This window comes from Talpa occidentalis, unplaced genomic scaffold (genome assembly GCF_014898055.3).
Source record: "Talpa occidentalis isolate TD23 unplaced genomic scaffold, MPIMG_talOcc4v2.1 talOcc4.3, whole genome shotgun sequence".
NCBI classification, from domain to species: Eukaryota; Metazoa; Chordata; class Mammalia; order Eulipotyphla; family Talpidae; genus Talpa; species Talpa occidentalis.
Window position 1 is genome coordinate 127,243,373 of NW_023603184.1, and position 19,706 is coordinate 127,263,078.

At 37.5% G+C, this 19,706-nt stretch overlaps 1 protein-coding gene across 1 annotated transcript in view; it reads left to right on the forward strand.

Moving 5' to 3' along the window:
• PARD3B (par-3 family cell polarity regulator beta) overlaps nt 1-19,706 on the forward strand; it is an 882,400-nt gene that overhangs the window by 779,574 nt on the left and 83,120 nt on the right. The window contains 1 exon segment of the mRNA XM_054700017.1: nt 1,393-1,528. Within this exon segment, the coding sequence (XP_054555992.1) occupies nt 1,393-1,528 (136 nt within the window).

The window sequence follows — 19,706 nt, forward strand, 5'->3', positions numbered from 1 at the left end:
TACCATCAAGATGAGTCCTTATGCTATGTTGTTGCCAATTGAATTAAAGTACCAAAATTTGTAATATGCTCTTATGATTTACAAGAGTGTGTCCAAAACATCCCAAAAGCCCCCAGCACTCACTTTTATTCCAAGTTGTTTCCTAAATGAGAGAGGAACAGGAGTATTTACTACCTTATGTGTTATGTGGCAGGACAAAAGAAATAGAGGACCATATGTTATACCCACTGGATGACTTATATTTCCCCAAAGCAAGATGCTTTTCTTATTTCTGTCCTTTGCATTTCCCTTCCAACTACCTGGGATTTCCTCATCTAATTTGCCCAGCCATTGAACACCTATGCATCCTTCAAGACTTAGCTAAAGTGTCACCTCTGTGGTTTGTCCAGGGTCCAGGTGGAAGCCTGCTCTCTGTCAAAGTTTAAGCAGTGTACGTTCTCACAGCCCACCTGCAGACTGCTGTCATTAGCGCCTGTCACAATGGATTTTCAGTCTTCTGAATCTCTTTTGGTTCCCTACTCCCAAAATGTGTGCTGTGAATCACAGCAAAGTACTATGAATTATTCACGTTTACATTCCCAGATCTTAACATAAAGTCTGGCCTGATAGAGCGCTCAATTATGCCCTCAGCTGAACCAAACAAGTTGAACTGTGGTGATCTGCCTGTCATTATCTTCTTGCTTCCCAGCCCTAAACTATATCATATAGTGTTAGCTCTGTTAAATGTAATCATGAAAAATCAAGCTAAAGGAGAGGCAATGGCTGACCAGTTTGGAAATTGGTGGATGAGTCACTGGACGAGCAGTAATTTCTGTGAAGATGAGGTGACTAAGGTAGAGAGGAGAACAAAATGGCTCATTCTACTATTACCAGCTTTTTGGTTTTCTTTTTACTTCTCAGTCTGCTTTTGTTTCCCTGTGCCCTAGATATATCCATATATTGACATATCTCACACGCCCACTCTGAAAATTCATTAGTGTCATTGAAACGAACCTTGTGTCACATCCAACTTGCAGGTCAAACAGCTGGTTTCAAATAGGCAACGCTTATTTGATAAAATGAGATACCCACATTAAAAATTTAACCAAACTCTGTGAATAGGATGGAAAGAAAAAAGTGATGGCTTTGAGTTTCTCTAAGAGGTCAGGACCTTATAGTACCTTCTCACTCAAAGGGCATTCATAAATACCAAATCAGGTATTGTGGCACCCTTAGAACTAAAGGCATGCATGTCAGGGGTGGTTTTTCATTTTTATTGCTGATTTCAGTTTTCCTAGTATATTTGAATCATATTATTGAAGCCTCCAAATTTGGATGTCAGCTCTTTTAATATGAAGTTCAAAATGTGAGTTTCCAGGCTCATGTCCACTATGTGACTGTTTTCTCCCGTAGTGGCCGCCCCGCAAGTGGAAGCGCTGACCGCATCCAGCAGCTACGGAAGGAGTATTATCAGGCTCGGAGGGAAGGTTTCACTTTATATGAGGATGACGAAGGACGAGCAAGGCCATCTGATTATGATCTTCACTGGGTAAGTCCATGCCTGATTCCAATCATTGAGTTCATTTTTAACTGAGATAGTTTAAAGCAGCAGAACATGGCCAAGAATATTCTCTACATATCAAGTTATTTTTAAGTTACTTGGGTTTCATAGATATGAATATTACCCAAACCACAGCCGTCTTCTCCCACAGAAGTTGTTTATATAAATCAAACCACACCAATGCACAGTAGTTCATTTTAATTGCTCTCATATTTACTCCCTGTTGGTCTTGTATACTGACTTGTTGGGGTAGAGCAGATGTTAGCTATTTCAAAGAGGACAAGGAATCTTTGTCATCATCCACTGAGCTTTAATCCTTGCCCTTCATCTCTTGGGTCTCGGACATCTGGGCAAACATTAACAGACCAAACGTACGCCATGTCCCCTTTGGAAATGGTTATTAGAAGTAATTTCAGAAGTTATCTTCAGAAACATCAATGACTTGTATATTACACAATTCACATTTTGCTGATCTTAGCAATATACCAACATCATTTAATTTTGAGACGAGAGAAGTTTTTGTAGTAGAGGATTGTCTTTTGCCAAATCCTTCAAGATTCAGAAACAGAAAAGCATATTGTAGCCTCTAAAAAGATACACTGGGCTTTTTTCAGGACAACGTGATTCATTCTCTTGTTTTTTCAATAAAACAAGATTGTACCTACAGAATGCACTCAAGTCTTAAGCATTCTCAAAAATGCCCCCAGGCAGGGTGCTTACATTTGGAATAAAGGTATATAAGTCATATACTTAGAATAGCAACTGATTCTAAGTTGGCCTGTTCCTAACATCATTCCTGGGGCAGAGATGTTCATGGTAATAGTGTCTTTGTTGTGAGTTAGCTCTCACTCACCATCTTGGATGACAGCCACCTTCTCTACAGTGTTTAGTGCTGTTTTGATAAACACAGAAGGAACTCTCAGCCCTGGTGACCACTAAAAGCACTAGCTCTTTTGAAGGACCATTCAAAAAGGAGAATTTCTTTGTCTACTTTTTGCATTCATGTTTGTGCTTGAGAGGTCAGGGTGGGGAAAGCAGAGCCAGCGACTCAGCTGATAGTCCCTCTAGTCTCCTGGGAGTGGAGGCTTCTCACGTGCCTTGCTCCTTGACACGTATTCCAAGGTCAATTCGAGCATCTACCACAGTTGCTCAAACAAGTGAAACTCTTCGTCCTAGAAGATTCTTCCTCATTAGTTAACATTTATAAACACTCATCAGAAATGTGCAGTTAGGGTGATCTCCAGCCAGGTGACTTGGGCATTTTGTATTTATAGTGATGGGGCAACTGGTCACAGGGACACTCAGTAACAGACGAGAAAATTTTTTTCAGAATAACAACTTAGATGACAATTCACTTCATTTCAAATTTAATTGAGATCAGCTTACTGAGTTTGGTAAGAGACTCTATACATAATATTCAGCTCCCTTAATCAAACAACCAAGCAATAAAATAAAGGGGTGCTGTTTCCACTATACCCATCACCACGCGCAGTGCTCTGAAAATCCTCCATCTCAAAACGACTATGAATTCGTATGAGCAGAATCACGCAAGTCATTTTAAATGGAGCAGACCTGCTTGTCTTGACTTTATATTTTTAAGATTTCCTTACATCAGACTGTAAGGATGAAAATGCTTTACCTTCATGAGATGTAAGATTTCCTCTGATCCTCACCAAACCTGAGCTATATAACAATACTCTTGGGTCCTTCTTATCATAATGAGTCTCTCTTTTATGCCAAGCAAATGTGTGACTAGACAGACAAATTAGTGAGAACTTCGCTGAATTTTGCCAGAACTGACTGAGCTTACATTTCCCTGACAGTTGGGGACGAAGAGATGCTTGGGAAAGGCACTGTCATAAACGACCAGAGACACCCCAAACCAGGGATTAGAATCTCAATATCCTCTCTCTCATCTCCCCAAGCCAAGGAAAAACACTTGTATCTTTTGTCCAGCTTAGGCCTCAGAAATTACTCTATTGTCTTGCTACCTTTGGACAGGTCTAGGAAAGTAAGTTTAGGAAGTTAACATTTCACTCCCGTCAGTCGGTCAGATCCAAAACGGCAGCTTTTATGAGACTGTGGTTTCTAGATCTTTAGCATCACCTGGTGTGTTTGTTAAAGTCTGAAAGTCATTAATAATATAAAAATAATAAAGGAAACTGTAAAATTTGACAGCCCATGAAGGAAAGAGCTGGGGTCCAAGAGGGTGCCCTCAGGTGCTCCTCCAGGTGGTCCTCCTGGTTTCTGACCCACAGTTCTAAAAATAAAGCAGTGATTCCAGTCGCTTTAGTGAACAGCAAAGTAGTTCAACTTCTCTGACAAGGTCATTACATGGACCACCATCATCAAAAATACTTTCATGGCTCAGAACTCCTCAAGTCCAGTACCTCAAACTGAGAGGCCAAGCAAATACTTCCTGAGTCACACCTACTGGGAGATTTCTGAACCAGGGAGAAAAAATTTAGAAAGATGAGCTACCTAGCTCAATAGGCCCCAAATGGGAGAGTATGCTTATAAAAATCTTTAAAGACAAAATGATTAAAACAACCATTGGAAAGATTACTAGAATCTATGAATATTTTTTTTAATGTTTTTGTCACTGGGATGAATATATTCCTTTGGCCCACCCCAGACTTTCTGGATCTTTCCAGGCCATCTTGTCAGGACATTTCTGCCAGCATCACACCTGCCACCTGTCCTCGGGCTGAAGACGCCCCACTGCTCTCTCTGGTTCTCACTGGTGCTCATTTTTCTCTTCTTTTCCTTTTCTTTTCTCTGTTTCTACTATTCAGTTTTAACAAATATTTGCTCCATTTTAGTGCAGGCCAGGTGTTGATAAGAAGAATTTAATAGTGTCTCCTGAAATGTGTATAATGTTTAAACCAAAGTTACTTCAATTAAAAATTTTAAATATATAATTTAATATAATGTTAATATAATTAATATATTAATACAATATTATCTCTACCTAGCCAGGAATACAGGTATCTAAAAGGACAATAATTATGTGAGAAATGCTGGATTGTAGAGAATTATTAGCTTTCTAAGGGAGCTCAGAGAGCAGTCATTCTGTCAGAGGCAGGGTGTGCAGTTAGGGCTGCTGGGAAAGCTATAGAGAACATTTGGGAGTTGCCTCAGCTGACATATTTTGTTCTTTTTCTCTCAAATTTGGTGTGTTTTTCTTTTTCCCAAAGGAACTCCTGATTTATTCACTTCATCTGTGTTAAAATAAATGAATACACACAGATTGTAAGGTTTGTAAATATGGACACGAGACCTTAAAAATCTTTGCAGCCAGTCTGTTTTGTAGCTGTTCTCCCATCTAAGCTTGGGAAAGCTGTGAAGAACAAGTGGAGAGAATTTCAATGGCTGCAAGTAAAACTTTCTGGCCAGTTTTATAGGCTCAATTAAGTAAGAAAGATACACTTGCTATAAAGTGTTCATATTTTCCCAAAGAAAATACAATACCTGCTATCGGCTGATATTTCATTTTCCGTAAAACTTGTTAAGGCAATCACAATCCTCTACCAACAGCCTGGGTGTTTTGTTTTGTTTTGTTTTGTTTTGTTTTGTTTTGTTTTGTTTTGTTTTGTTTTAGTAGCAGAAAAAGATTATCTCCTTATTTAACAGCAGCATGAATATCCTGTAAGTAATTTTGGAAATGCAACGGATCTAGAGTTTTCTTAAAATAGTAGTACCTTTATTATTGTCTTTTTTAAAAAATTGTGTGACATAGATCACATATCTCCGCTCCCCCCTCCTTCATTTTAACTCTTGGGCTAAGTTATAAGGATATTCATCCATAAAAGGGATTTGAGGACACAAGAATGAGAAGCTAGGTATACTAATTTCCACTCTTGTAAGAGACATGGTATTATATCTTTCTGGCAAAGGGGATTGGTCTAGGGAGGTAATGGCTGGATGAATCAATGCAAGCATTCTGAAAGATGTGTTTGCCCTGTTATGAATATGGTCTTGGAATCAACTTGAAGGAATGTGCTTGGCAGCTGTTTGGACAATGAAAGACACATCTGGTGAATTCTGCAGTCAGAGGAAAGGGAAAACAAGATGCTGCGATCATGCTAACCATCTTTTTAAAAAGGGATTTAAAATGGAATGTGTAATAGCCATACAAGTACAAAAATCACCAGAAGGTTATTTTCTGAACAGGGGGGATATGAAGAATAAGCTCCTGCTGTCCAATGGCCAATACCAGAATTTGTCTTTCTTTCTCTGCTCCTTAAAGGCATCTGATAAAAATTAGGATATTGACAAACAATTTCAGATTAGTCATGGCTCTTAAATTGAAAAGAACAGAACCAAATTCAAATTGGTCTAGCAAAAGAGAGAGAGAGAGAGAGAGAGAGAGAGAAAATTTGTTGTTGGTTTAGATACCTCTTACGTCAAAGGCATATCTGACTTGAAGCAAAATTGCATCCAGCTCCTCGAGTCAGGCCACTGAGTCTGTCTTTCTCCGTCTCTCACCTTTGTGATCCTCTGCAGGCACCAGTGTTAGGGACCTCCCGCCTATAGTGTCAAGACAGCTATCAGCAGCTCCAACCCAACAACTCTTAGAAAGAGATTGTCTTACCCCCACTACACCCAGGAAATCCTAGAACTGATGTCCTATGGAATGCTTAACGGCTTCCTGACTCAGCATAGATCACATGCCTGCTTCTGAACAACCATGGCCAAAAATGTGTAGATGCAGGACTGTTACTGGCCAGATCCAATCACAAAGTTGCCCCTGGAACCAGAAAGTAGAATCCCGCTCATACAAAGTCTCTTAATGTGTATAGATGAAGAGTTTGTCCACCGAGGAAAAGTGAGGTGCTATTAACAGCAAAAGGGAAAACAGAAATTGGGTACCATTGGGCGCTGTCTACTATAACCTGTGGCTCTTATAATCTTCTTAGAAGTTCTTCCTTCATCTTCTTAGAAGTTCAAGGAAAGAGAAGAAGAAAACCTTTTCCTTCATGTATTTCCTTCTTTATCATTAGAAAGTATCATCAATCTTAAACTTGCTGCCATCATTTAGGTGAATAGGAAAAAGATTTGTTTTTGTCTGTTGTTCCAGTATCTTTGTGCTGTGCCCAGAACACAGATAGCACCACCAGTTACTCATGAGAAATTACCAGCCTTCTGGCTATTTATTTAGATAGACAAGTAACATTTTTATTTACCCGAGACCTGAGAATTTACCCCAGAGAGAGGCAAGAGAATGCTTTGAAAGGACTAAAAGAGGCTCTTCATTTTTTTTTTTAAAGATTTATTTTTATACAAGATCTGGGGTACAGGCCAGATGCATGGGAGGGTGAGAGGCTTCACTCGAGACAGAGCAGGGAACAGAACAGGCAGACTGAAGAAATATACTGCTGAGGGGAGCAGCAGGCGAGACAGGAGAGGTCTGCTTTGCCATGTGGGATTCTCGCCGGCAGGCCAGGATCGAACCCGTGCTGCAGAGGCTGCAGGCAGCTTCACAGTGCGGTGCTCAACTGCCTGCGCCACCAGGGAGGCCCTAAAGTGGCTCTTTGTAAGAATTGTTCCATCTGCTTCCTCATAGACCGTGGTTTTATGACCAGAACATCGTGTATATATGTATATCAAATCATTATGTTGTACACCTGAAATTAATACAGTGTTATATCAATGATGTCTCCATTTTTAAAAAGGGACATATTGTATTCCTAAAAGCGTCTAATGATGGAATGAGAGAGAGAACTGGAGCCATCTGCCCCTGCTTCCTACCTCTCTGTGGGCACCTCCTCTCACCCATGTACCCTTTTGAGTTCTATAAACACTTCCCTTCCCATGGGTCCCTCCATGAACAGGCCAGTGTTTCCTGATATTTTTTAAAAGAGCTGAACTGAGGAATGATAGAGGTACCAAGGCAAAGGAAAAAAGAGAACAGAACCCACTCATCTGTAGACAACGTGGGTTTGGGAAGAGCCTGAGGCTTGATCACACTTGATGTTAGTGAAACATCAGATGCCACTTGAAGAGGAGACTTGCTTACCTGGATTTCAGAAACTAGTGAAATTTTGAGAAAAGAAGAGGACAAATTAGGATAGAGTGGTTGTCTTACTCTTTTTATATTTTAGATGTGGCTTTTTGAACACACTGATATTAGCTCTGTGGGAGATGACCATGTGAGTGAATTTCTAGCTTTTAAACATACTGCAACTCATTTTGAAAACAGGCGACATGTTTATAGGCAAACCCCAACACAGAAACAAACTATTTCAGAAACCCTTTTAGAAGTCAGTAATTTAGAACTTTTTCATAGGAACAAAAAAATATTGGATGTTGCTAGGGTCTCACATCAGCCCACAAAATCTCACCGCAATCCCACAACCTGTGTTCAGCACAGACAATAACCTAGGCACCCACAGGGAGCTGTCTGAGCCAGGCAAAGGGGAAGAAAACCCCTTCTTCCCTCCTTCTTGGGTATAATTTTGAGAGGTTCTCTTCCTGTCTATCAGTCTTTAGAGCTATCTCCCCAGATCTCCTGACCCTTTTTTGCCTCGGTCTCCCCATCATGGCATCTCCACCTTCCAGTGCTCAGGAATCCAAAGTTGCCTCTGCGCACCCTCCACCAGGGTTGCTGTTCTCTCAGTGCAGTTCCCTTCAGAGTGAACACCAGAGGGACAAAATAAAAACCCCTAAAGATCCTTAACATGGATGTGAGATTGTTTTTTTTTTTTTTATCTATAGTGAAGTAATTTTGGTTTACATTATTGTTTGTATTTTAGAAGTATAGGACTCTCCCACTTCGAGTCCTGTTACCATAGCACTCCCACTACCCGGGCACCCATGGTCCTGCACCATCCTCCATTGTGCTCCCTCCCCACTGTGTGTTGCCCCTCCCCTTCCCCTCCCACTCAGGATTTTTCAGTTCTATAGTCAGCTTTCAAGGACTAGTTTTTGGGTTTGGCTTTATCTGACCCTTTGTCTGTTTTTTCTATATTCCGCATGTAAGTGACACCATCCGGTATTTACCTTTCTCCTTCTGACATATTTCTCTTAGCATTAACCCTTCTAGCTCCATCCACATTGCTGCAAGTGGCATGAGTTTCTCTGTTTTGAACTGAGTGGTATTCCATTGTGTATATGCACCACCTCTTCTTGGTGACTCAGAGAGACTGCTCTTTAAAGAAGACTTTTGATTAACCCTAATCAAAGCACAAAACTAGGCACTGTGTGGGTAAGTTGAGTAGAACGGAGCAAAGAGGAGTTCTTGGAATCAACTCCTGGGAGCTGTCCCTATATGACATGAGCAGACTTGGGCCCATGGTCGCTAGGGCACATTCCTGATGCTTCCTTGCTACTCTGTAGCCTCATGTTTCTCCAGCACTTCTCTGTCACGCACAGAGCCTGTGTCTGCTGCAGATCTCCCAGTCTGGCCAGCTTCCTGTGAGCAATAACCTGTCCCCTAAGAGTGGCACTAATTTTCCCTGTAAACTGATCCCCATTTCCCCCAAAGAAGCCTTTTGTCGCTGTCTGCCTTCTGTGGCACATGGCCATGTAACTAACATGGACCTTAACCCATCAGTCTGAAACCTTGCCCTGAAGACAGCTACTCTGTCTTCCTAAACCCTAGTGTCCTAAATTGTAAAACTAATAGTATAGCAAGTAGGGGAAGCATTTTAGCATAATGTGTAGAAGCCTGGACTCTGAAGCTGGTCTGCCTGCTTCCCAGTTATACCTATTATAAACTTGGTAAATCTGGTATATATATATTTAACCTCCTGGTCTCCTTTAAAATTGAGGTAATAGTACTAGCTCATATATGTAGTATACAATGAAATGATTAAAGCCCTTAGAATAGTGCCTGGTGTGTAGTAAGTGTTCAATAAATGTGGGGAGTTTTTAATGAGGCCACCTACTGCAGTGTTTAGAAAGACTATATTCCATTAGCCAGAGACCCATTCTATCTTAATCATTCTAAGGGCTGAATATGTTTGGTTATGCCAGAGTTCTGGGACTCTAATGGCACAAAGAACATTTGGAAGTCTCCCCCTGTGCTCACTCTGGTTACCACTGAGGTACCCCTGGTTACCCTTCACGTGGTGACTGCCAAGCTTGGTTGTAAGGCAATTTTGGCAAAGTCCCTTGGTCAAAAGGTCAATATCTATTTCCCTCTCTCCCACACACAAACTTTTCCTTCAAAAGTGTACTCCTTTCATCCCTGACCCTAGGGCACACCTAATCTCTTTAATGAGTTTATGCTAAAATCAAAGACCAAAGACCAAAAGAAAGTTAGAATCTTCTGCTTTCAGCTCTGTGAAAACCCTGAAGCAAAGAAATACCAGAGTCTAGTTAAGGACTTAAAATAGGAGAGAGAGAGAGGAATACAAAGAGAATGTGCAAACTATTTACTCAATAAATTATACCACACACAGATTAATAACAATAATGGCATCATTTACTCAATGGCAACTCTACCCGATACTGTGTGAAGATCTTGTAGAAATGATTCCAAAAAACAACTCTATGAGGGAGTTAACTTTAATCCTATTTTACAGATGAGAAAACTAAGGTTCTAACACTTTGCATGTTTTTACAAGTCATTAGCAAAGCTGATTTTCTGCTCTATGTCAACTCCTGGTAAAAACAGGACAGGAAGAGGTCTGTGGCAGCTGTGAAGATACCTTTTTACTTTAATGTTCCAAAGAGAGGAGTCACTAAGTTTTCATTTACAAGCGCTATACAAACTTTTCTCCCTCTGCTGAACTTCTCTTTAATGATCAATCTTCATTTGTTTTTTAACTCAATAGTATTGAACCAAAACCAAATTTCAAAACCAAAACTGTTTCATCAGTTCTCTGTAAAAGTCAAAATGAAATCATTCTTTATATGCTATAATCAAATAAGTTAGCCTATCTCTGGCTCAAACTCAAACCTAAATACCAAAAAGCAGAGAAAGAAAGCTCAGAACCGCATTATTTTTCCATCATACGTCAAAAAAAAAAAAAAAACAAAACCAATGCTGTACTTACATTCGACTGAAAAAAGAACTCTTTCTGCTTCTAATGAGCAATTAATTCCAGCTCAGGATGTCAAGTTTAGAATAGGTTAAGTTCCCCCAAACCACAACCGTTTGTGTTGGATCGTGGTTAAAACCCCAAAATTCCAACTTCTACAATAATCACATTCTTTTCTTCTATTGCAATGGGAGAAATGACCATTTTATGTAATATAGGAAAAACCATAGCAGAAACTCCTATGAATTCCAGATTTCCTAAACTGTTCTCAAAGCTGTTTAAAATCAGTTGGATATGTTTTATTTTTGCAGAGCTTAAAGTCCTGAAATAAACTTTGGGTACTCAATTTTTAAAATGAAGATAGTTTGGAGTAGAAGATGTAAAAATCCACTTAAGTGGCATTTATTACACATGTATCACTTAACTCTGATGACAATTAAAACTTCATATGAACCATGTTTGTATTCAGATGCCATAACCCAAAACATCCCTTTGCACAGCTTCCTAACTGTAATTAACCAGTCACCAAGGCAGCCATCTTGTTCTTTCCGTTTAAGGAAATACTTCACTCAGAGTCACTCAAAAATTTAACATCATTTGGTTCTTATTAAGTAGTAACTAATATGGCGTTATGATGGAAAAAGAAAACTCATAGGAAACTCTTCTCGGAAATAGACAGGAAGACTCAAGTGTTGAGTCGAAGGAACACCTAAAACAGTAACAGTCACTTCAACAGTACTGGAATGGCCATCCTCCCAAGAATGACCGCTTTTGAGTATAATCATCATGACACATACTGAAGTGTGTAACTTTAAAGTCCACCTATGAATCTCATTAATATCTCTGCTTCATTCTGAGCCTTGAAATCACAGTACAAATTTTCATAGTGTTTAAAAAGAAAGTACAAAAGTTGCTACCACTGACTTAAGCAAATGGATAGGAAATCTTTCCATTTATTCAAGTAAGTGTGCTCAGAAGAAAGAAAATAATGTTGTCTTTGTAATAAACAATTGAAATCTCTTTACTTCCTATTTTACGATCAGATTTTCCTAAAGTAATGGATACTATCCATTCTTGGATACTATCTCCATGAAACTTTCTTAAAATGATTTAGGTCATTCGATGTCATCTTTCACCTTTATTCCCAGATGTAACTCCATTCCCTAGACAGCAAAACCAAAGCAGCACATGAGGGGAATAGATTTTCTGCCATCATTCATTCCTTTGTTGGTTTATTTATTCATGAAATATTTATCCATTTGTTTAAAAGTGTATGTCAATACCAACAGTCAACCGACGCTGACCAGCAAAGCAGGAAGAAAACCTGGTGTCTGTGTGTGTGTATAGTATTAATGTCTTGAAGTTTCTCCCTTAAAGAAACAGTAGGAGATGTTGTATGAGACATCCCCTGTCACGATCTGATGTCTTTCCTCTAATGAACCTTCTGGCTCACTATGTGATAATAGATCCCCCCAAACCATGTGGAGATACCTCCATTTTTCAGTTTTATTTTCCCATCATCTCTAATTGCTAGAGTCCCAGATTGTTTCTGAATAGCAAATCTATTTTAATTATAATTTTTATATGTATCTGCTACTTTTCCTTTCTTCATCTATTTAGTAGGGACCACATTTCCTGTTTGCCATGCAATTCCCTCTACAGTAATTTCCCAGGCTTAAACTGTCAGGCAGCAATGTGCTCTATGAGTATGTGGTTATAAGGGAATCGGAGACTCACATTCTCCAGGAATCATGCTCTCACAATTAAGGTGAATGATGGCAGGAAGAAATCTTTTAACATAGTACTTAAATTGGTGATTGGGAAAAAAAATGCTGTGGGACTTAGGAGTTTGTGGTTTACATGTGATCTAGAACTATTTCAAATTTTTCCAATTCCACGAGGTGGAATTTTCCTTTTTACATATAGATGCTTATGTATAAAGTTTAAAAATCTAATCCCTAAATACATGATGAAATGGAAATAAAAAGTTGACAAGGAAATAGAAAAGAACTGACATTTTGTTTCAAGCTTTCAATATTTCTACTTAATTTGATTCATAAATTTATCAGAAATGTGAATGCTTTCCCATTACAACTTTCCTAATTATTTGAAAAATTTTTTCTCTACGATAAGAACACCTGGTAATGTCCTGTCATCAATTATGAAAAAGAATAAACTCATTTTCACTTAGGTTGTATCACTTTGGCCCCAGGATTAAAGAACAAAGTTTCAAAGCATTTGTTCATTTATTAGGATTTGTTCATTTATTAATTAATTTCCTTTATGTGGTGACAGCTTTGTGCCAGAAATTTATTGACTCTGAGGATTCAAAAGTGAATCAGGAGTTCACGTCTGATGGGAAAGGCAGACAGGAAACATAATTTCGAATATAATGAGATAGTTAGGAATCGCTGTACAGGGAAAAGAATGATAAGCAAATACATCGAAAAGAATTAATAAGATAGATTTTTGTTTTTATCTCTGCAAAGTTTCCCCTTGTGTGCTCAGCCTTTTCTTTTGTCCGCATTTAAGCTATGGCCTCCAAGTAAGCTCCTCCAACCGCCCTTTGTAATTTCTAAACAAACATAAAGTGGCTTTTAGCATATGTTTCACGGTGATGCATGAAACACAGGCTCAACCTGTCCTTTGAGGATTCGAGCGTTCCTGCATCACGCCTGTCCCAATTACCGACTGAGATCTGCCATAGGGTAGCTTTTCAAATTATGTTTCACAACTTAATAGATGATCATAAAATCAATTAGTCAGTCATAACTGACATTTTAAAAGATTCTGAATAGATCAGATCACGTGGCAAGTGGTAAATATAAGTTTGGATAATGAATTTTTTTTTATAACCTATGCATGGGTACACACATGTGTGTGTGCTGGGTCATGGTGTAAACTGTATTTCTTCCTATGGGTTGTTATTTTTGAAAAGTTCCAGTCTAGACTTTCAGTTCCAAATCTGATTGGTTTGCCATTTAATTTGGAAGAATTCAGAAGGTATTTGTTTCACATCAGAAGCTCACAAATATTTTGAATACATCCTACCTGAAACATATAACAAATGGCAAAGAGTTTGCTTTTCTTGATTATATCTATATATCAAAACAGATATACATATTGATATGTAGATAAAAATAGATATGTACACAGTTTGTACATATTTTATTTTCATTTAGTAGTCAACGCTTAATATCACTCTTAAATAAACATTAAAAGAGGTTACAATTATATAACTACAAGTATTATAAAGACCAGGTGGATATACTCAGCATACTCTAGGTTCTTGTTTTCCTGAAATAACGATTATCATGTTACAAATGTCATATTATCTCACTATAAGCATGCAGATAATTGGAAAAGTATTAAAACAAACATTTAAATCATCTGCTATCTTGATACATGGTAAATGAACACTGTGTTTTGGAGTACTTTCTTTTCTATAAACACATGCATGCCTGTAGCATGTCATAATGAAGTTGGGATCCTACTGGATATATTGTTACCTAAGTTACTTTTCTGTTTCTATTCTATTGTGACCATTTCTCATGCCATTCAATAATCTCCAAAAACATAAATTTAATGTTTAATGCAGTGTTTTCTAGAAAAGCTATCCCTAATTGCCTGATCACTTTATTTTTTGATTATTTAAGTTATTTTCATCATTTCTTATAATGATGGAATAATTAGCCCTATAAGTAAATTTTTCCATTCTTACACTATTTGTCATAAATCAATATATTAACTACTTACTATAAGACCATGAGAAAAATTTTAATTTGTCACAGATCACCGACTTGCCCTTAGAAAAGTTGACAAGTTTATGTTCTTCCCAACAGCATATTCATTAATACATTCAACAAATATTAATGGACTGTTAAAGTCCCATTAAAACCAAGTTTTTGTTTTTCTTAGTTTTTACCAGTTTGATAATGAAATACCAATTACTTGGTCTTCATTAAAATACAGCTGAGATTGAGCATTGCATGTGTTTGTCAGGCATGTATATATTCTTTTTTAATGAATTTTCCATTTTTTCTATGACAGTGTTTGCCTTTTTGCCTCCTGAGGTATAAATGTTCTTGATTAAGCCTTCCCTGTCAAATATCATTCAGAATACATTCCAACTTTGTCAATAGTCTCTTAACTTTATGATACCTTAGAGAACAAGGAGCTTTTATTTTTGTGTAAACAAAACCAGAGATTTTTTATTAGTTTTTTCAATTGGCATTTAAACATCTATCAAGATCAGCATGTAATTTTTCTTCTCTTTCTAGTAATGTAATGATTTATATTAATAGAGTTTCTAATACGGAATAGCCCTGACAGTTGTGAAAAAAATAAGACTACATTCATACCACCGTCTGCTTTTCCTTTTATAATGAGCTGGGAAAAGATCACTAGGATTTCACTTGTGATCTTATAACAATATTTGTAAGTGAAATTGATATCTAACTTGGTTTTTCCCTAAATTCAGGATTTTTACATAGGAGGGTAATATTAGCTGTGTAAAATGATTAGAGTAGCTTTCTATGTATTTCTATACTTTTAACAATTTCTATAGTGTAGGAATTATCTCTTTGTCAGGATTTAAAATAATTCATCTATAAAACTATCTAATCTAATGATTTATCTAATGGTAATTCTTTGACACCTTTTTCACCTTTTCCATAGATAAAGATCCAAGAAAAAGGAAATGTGTCCTCTTTTGCCTTATTTTAAAAATGTGGAGTCTTTTCATAAAAATTATTTCATGAAGATTTTCAATTTCTTATCATTTTGTTTCTTATCATTTAATATATTTAATAATTCTGCCTTTCTGTTCTAATACATTTATTTTTACATCATTAACTTAGTACTTATCTTTCCTTACAAAGAAAGAAAGTAAACTTTTTGGATTGTTTAGCTAATTATTTAAATTGTTTCATTTATTTTTTTTAAACTTCTATCATTCTTTATTGAGATAACACAGATTTACAAACTAAATATGATTTATGTTTATAGGTTCACACCTCCTTAGATACATGTCACCAGACCACAACCCACCACCACATCACCAACAATCCTCCACCAGAGTGCACTGGGCCCCCTTCCCACTGTGTTCCTCTCCTCTTCTCCTTCCCCTTCTGGTAGCCTCAGTTTTGCAGTCAAATTTCTAGGGTCTGTTTAGGTTTATTTTTGCCTGTTCCTTTGTCTTGTTTCTTTATAGTCCACATATACATTATTTTAACCAGAATGATTTATATGATCATTTTGTTAATTTTTGAGGATCTAGGTTTTATCTAAAATTTTATTAATTAAGTATCATCCTTTATGTCCTGTATTCAAGGATACTACCTACAATTTGGGGGATCTATTTGAAGTTAATATAGGTAAATTTTAATCATTTAAAGATTTAATTTATTAATAATTGATTTTTCTGTCAATGTTAATTATTTAATAATATTTATTAAATACCTAATATATTTTAAGCAACAAGGTACTGGGGATATCTTGAGAGCAAAATACAAAAATCTCCACCTTGTGGTACTTGCATTTTAGAATATAACATACATATACAAAATACTATATATTGCTATATATAAGTCAGTATAGTTGTTCTATAGCCAATGAACTTAATGAAAGATTTTCAGGAAAAGAACAATAAAGAACATTAAATGTAAACTTTTATATTAAGAGGTATTCCCACCTCACAAATTTTTAAGAACTGTGTATACTATAATTGGTAATATAATCTTATTAATTATATGGTTTCTGACATTGTGTACTTGTGTTTATCATCTTCTTGGTTTGTCAAAGACAAACTTTGGGTTAAAATCTCATATGCTTTTTGTTTCTGAGACTTCTCAGCATCATTATTTTTAGGTCTATGTCTTGTAAAAGGTTGGATGGTGGTGTTTCATTTATCCTGGGGATTTTTCTTACAAAGAAATGCTCAACTCATTTTTATTAGTTATTAAACTGACATTGTTATTCTTTCCATCATTTTGTCTTGGACTTTCTCTTGTTCACCTTTTTCTGTTAACTACATCTTACCCCATGTGTTATACTTTGTTTGATTATTTTATTTAGTAAGTTCAGTCACACTGACTTTATAAAAACATTCCTTATCCTATTTTCTCTATCAACATCAAACATAAAACCATCTCTGTTGAGTTCCTAATGTGTCAAAGGAACAAAGTGGCACAATGGTATGGTGCCACAAGTTTTCTCACACTTTTCACCCTTTAGTATTTTAAATCCAGTCATGTTTTTGAAAGAAGGATGTGTATCTCCTCTTTTCATATTTTTTATGTGACATATTTCCTGCCACCCAGAGTTTATATTCTGTGTCTAATGCCAATCCTTTGCTATGACACCTCCAACGGTGAGTTCTTTATCTTGACTCATCTCTGCTTACCTGCTTACATTTTTGAGTAATTTCACTTCAGGAGGATATGTAGATAGTAGAGTGTAATTCCTAGCAATCTTATAATATTTTTTCATATATAAATCTCAACACTTATAACAATGCCTGATGCTTTGCGGTATCTAATATGTATTTATTGAATGAATGACATACCTTCCCAAGGGTTTGTCTCTATAAATCCCATTGTCTTTTTTTTTTTTTAATATTGGTAAAAGAGAAATACAAGATGGATCTGCTTTTCCTTCTTTGTAAGTACCTGTTTTACTATCAGGATCATTTGGGATTCATTTCTTATTCATGATTTTCAAAAATTTCACCCAAATTTATCTGGGTATTATTCTCCTTTCATTCATTTTACCAAGTTCTTAAATAAACATCTGATTTTAATTACAAAGCATTAAAGCTTTGGCAAGAAGTACCCAAGACTAACTTTCATCTTGTATAAAACTACAGAACATTAAAAAACAAAATGGTGGTGGGTGGGAGCTGTGACAAAAAAAAGAAGACAAAATTATGTATCCATTACACAAATCAAGAAATTCAAGCTGAAGTGGATAGAAGATTTTAGGAGCTAATAAAAAAAAAAGGTCCAATGCATAGAGGACACCATCTACTTTATATATGGCAATAAGGCAGAAACTTTTAGTTCCAGGTTTACATGCTGGTTTCCTTCTGTTTTCTTACTTGAAAGTATGGATGTTGTTCTGTAAACAAAATGGCTGACACTCCCTTGGCCCTCACCTCCTTGCACCCGACTGGAGAGGCATCTATTCCCAACTAGTGGAGCCGCTGACTGGTGTAAATTCACACCTCCTATTTATAGTTCCATCCATTTGAGAGGGCAGTAGGGAAACCCAGGTTCTGAGCAATGCCTAGATGAGAATTTGCTTCTGCTTAGCTTCTCAGGTAGTTTTGCTGAAATGCATGGACAAGGGCTCAGCTTTCTATGTTCAGAGTTCTGTGTGGCCCAATCCTCTGCTACTTGTGGTTGTGTCCACCCTTCATCTTTTTACTGTTGCCTATCAAACCGGGAGAGAGCACTTTTCTCTCTCCTAGTTGTTTTTTGCCCTTGGGTAGTCACCTCATGAGCCCTCAGCTCTACATATATACTGTTGAGCGAGGCTGCTGCTTCTGAAAGAGAAGAAAATCCATCAGTCCTATAGTCTCTCTCTAGCCTCAGCCCTGATGTGGAGCATCTTCATTTCCTCTACCAGCTCCCTGGGAAGGTTGGAGGTGAGTTGGTGCCAAATCCTTCAGCTTGGCCATCGCACCATTTCTAGCAGATTCTCCTCAGTGCTTCACACTGCACCTTTCACCTACTTTATATGCTGTTGGTCATGTCAGCTAGAATCTGGGAGATCAGTAGTAAATTGCCTGTGTTCACATTGCCATTGAATCCAGAATTCGATATCTATTATAACTCTTAAACTTCTATAGAAGAAGGGATTTCTTAATGATGAGTCATAGCAAGAGCCAGGACAGTTTTACTGCATCACAAAGGCCCTTTTCCTAGCTGCAGCTTATTCTTATTCACATACAATAAAACAATGCACATCTAATGGTATGACTGGAAAATATTATGACTTTTCTCCCCTCCTACACTGTTAACTCCTATTTTTTCTTTAAATGATCCTGAAAAAGTGAGACATGGTATAAACCTTCCAAATCGGTTCCCTTGCATTCTAAGGAAAGAACCTTTGCTAAATGTTGTAACGCAGCTGGTGATCTGGTTACACATCAATATAACTCCAGTAGGGCCAAGCTGGAAGGCTACAGAAATTCAGCAGTGAGTTGTTGTGGGGTTTTTTGTTTACATTGAAGATGTGAAAAATAATTAGAATGGAATGCTAGGTTTTGTGTCTATGCAATTACCTGAGAATATATCAAGTTTTATTTTCTCTGAAGAACTGAATTTTTATAATTATTTAAAATGAAAAATAATGTTCCTGCCACTGATGTAGAGATGCTGATTGCATGGCTTTATGAATTCTTAGACAGAGGTCTGTAGTGCAGATGCTAATCTAATAGCAGGATCATATTTATAACACAGTAGATGATTCTCATTGTGGGTTTAGAATGGCAGATGAAACCCAGAGTGATTGAAAGCTTGTCCTTTTTCACATTGAACTAATTAATACTTACCCTCCAATTTAACTTCATATCAGTGAGAATTTCAACAAGGGCCTAACATCCTAACCCCAGTCCCTTCACCCCTGTAAATGTAATGACTTGGGTCATGATTTGTGCCCAGTCCCAAGTATAGAAAAGTGGGATCCTTTTTCAAAAGTTCTATTAGAATCAAATCAGACCTGGGCATCCCTGGTGGCACAGGGGTTAAAGACAGTGCTATCAAGCTACCACTGCCACATGAGTTCGAACCCCGGCCAGGGAGGTGACCCACATGGCGCAGCAAACCTCTCCTGACTTGCCTGCTGCTCCCCTCAGCAATGTATTTCAGTTAGTCTGCCTATTCTGTTACCCACTCTGTCACTGGTGAATCCTCAAACCCCCTGTCTGTACCTCTGGCCTGTCCCCCTGGCCTCTATGCCAGTTCTTATATGCATAAATAAATAAATCAGGCCTATTCTAACTTTTATGTCCTCCTGCCTCTCAGGGTCTGGGACTCCTCCTTCTCTTGAGTATCAGAATTCCATTGCAGCTGATATAGCTGGTACCCCCAGCACTTTAGGGTTATAGTTCCTATTAGATTCCCTAGTCAGGATTAATCACCCATCTGAACTTGACCTTAACTGCTTGCCAACCTGTC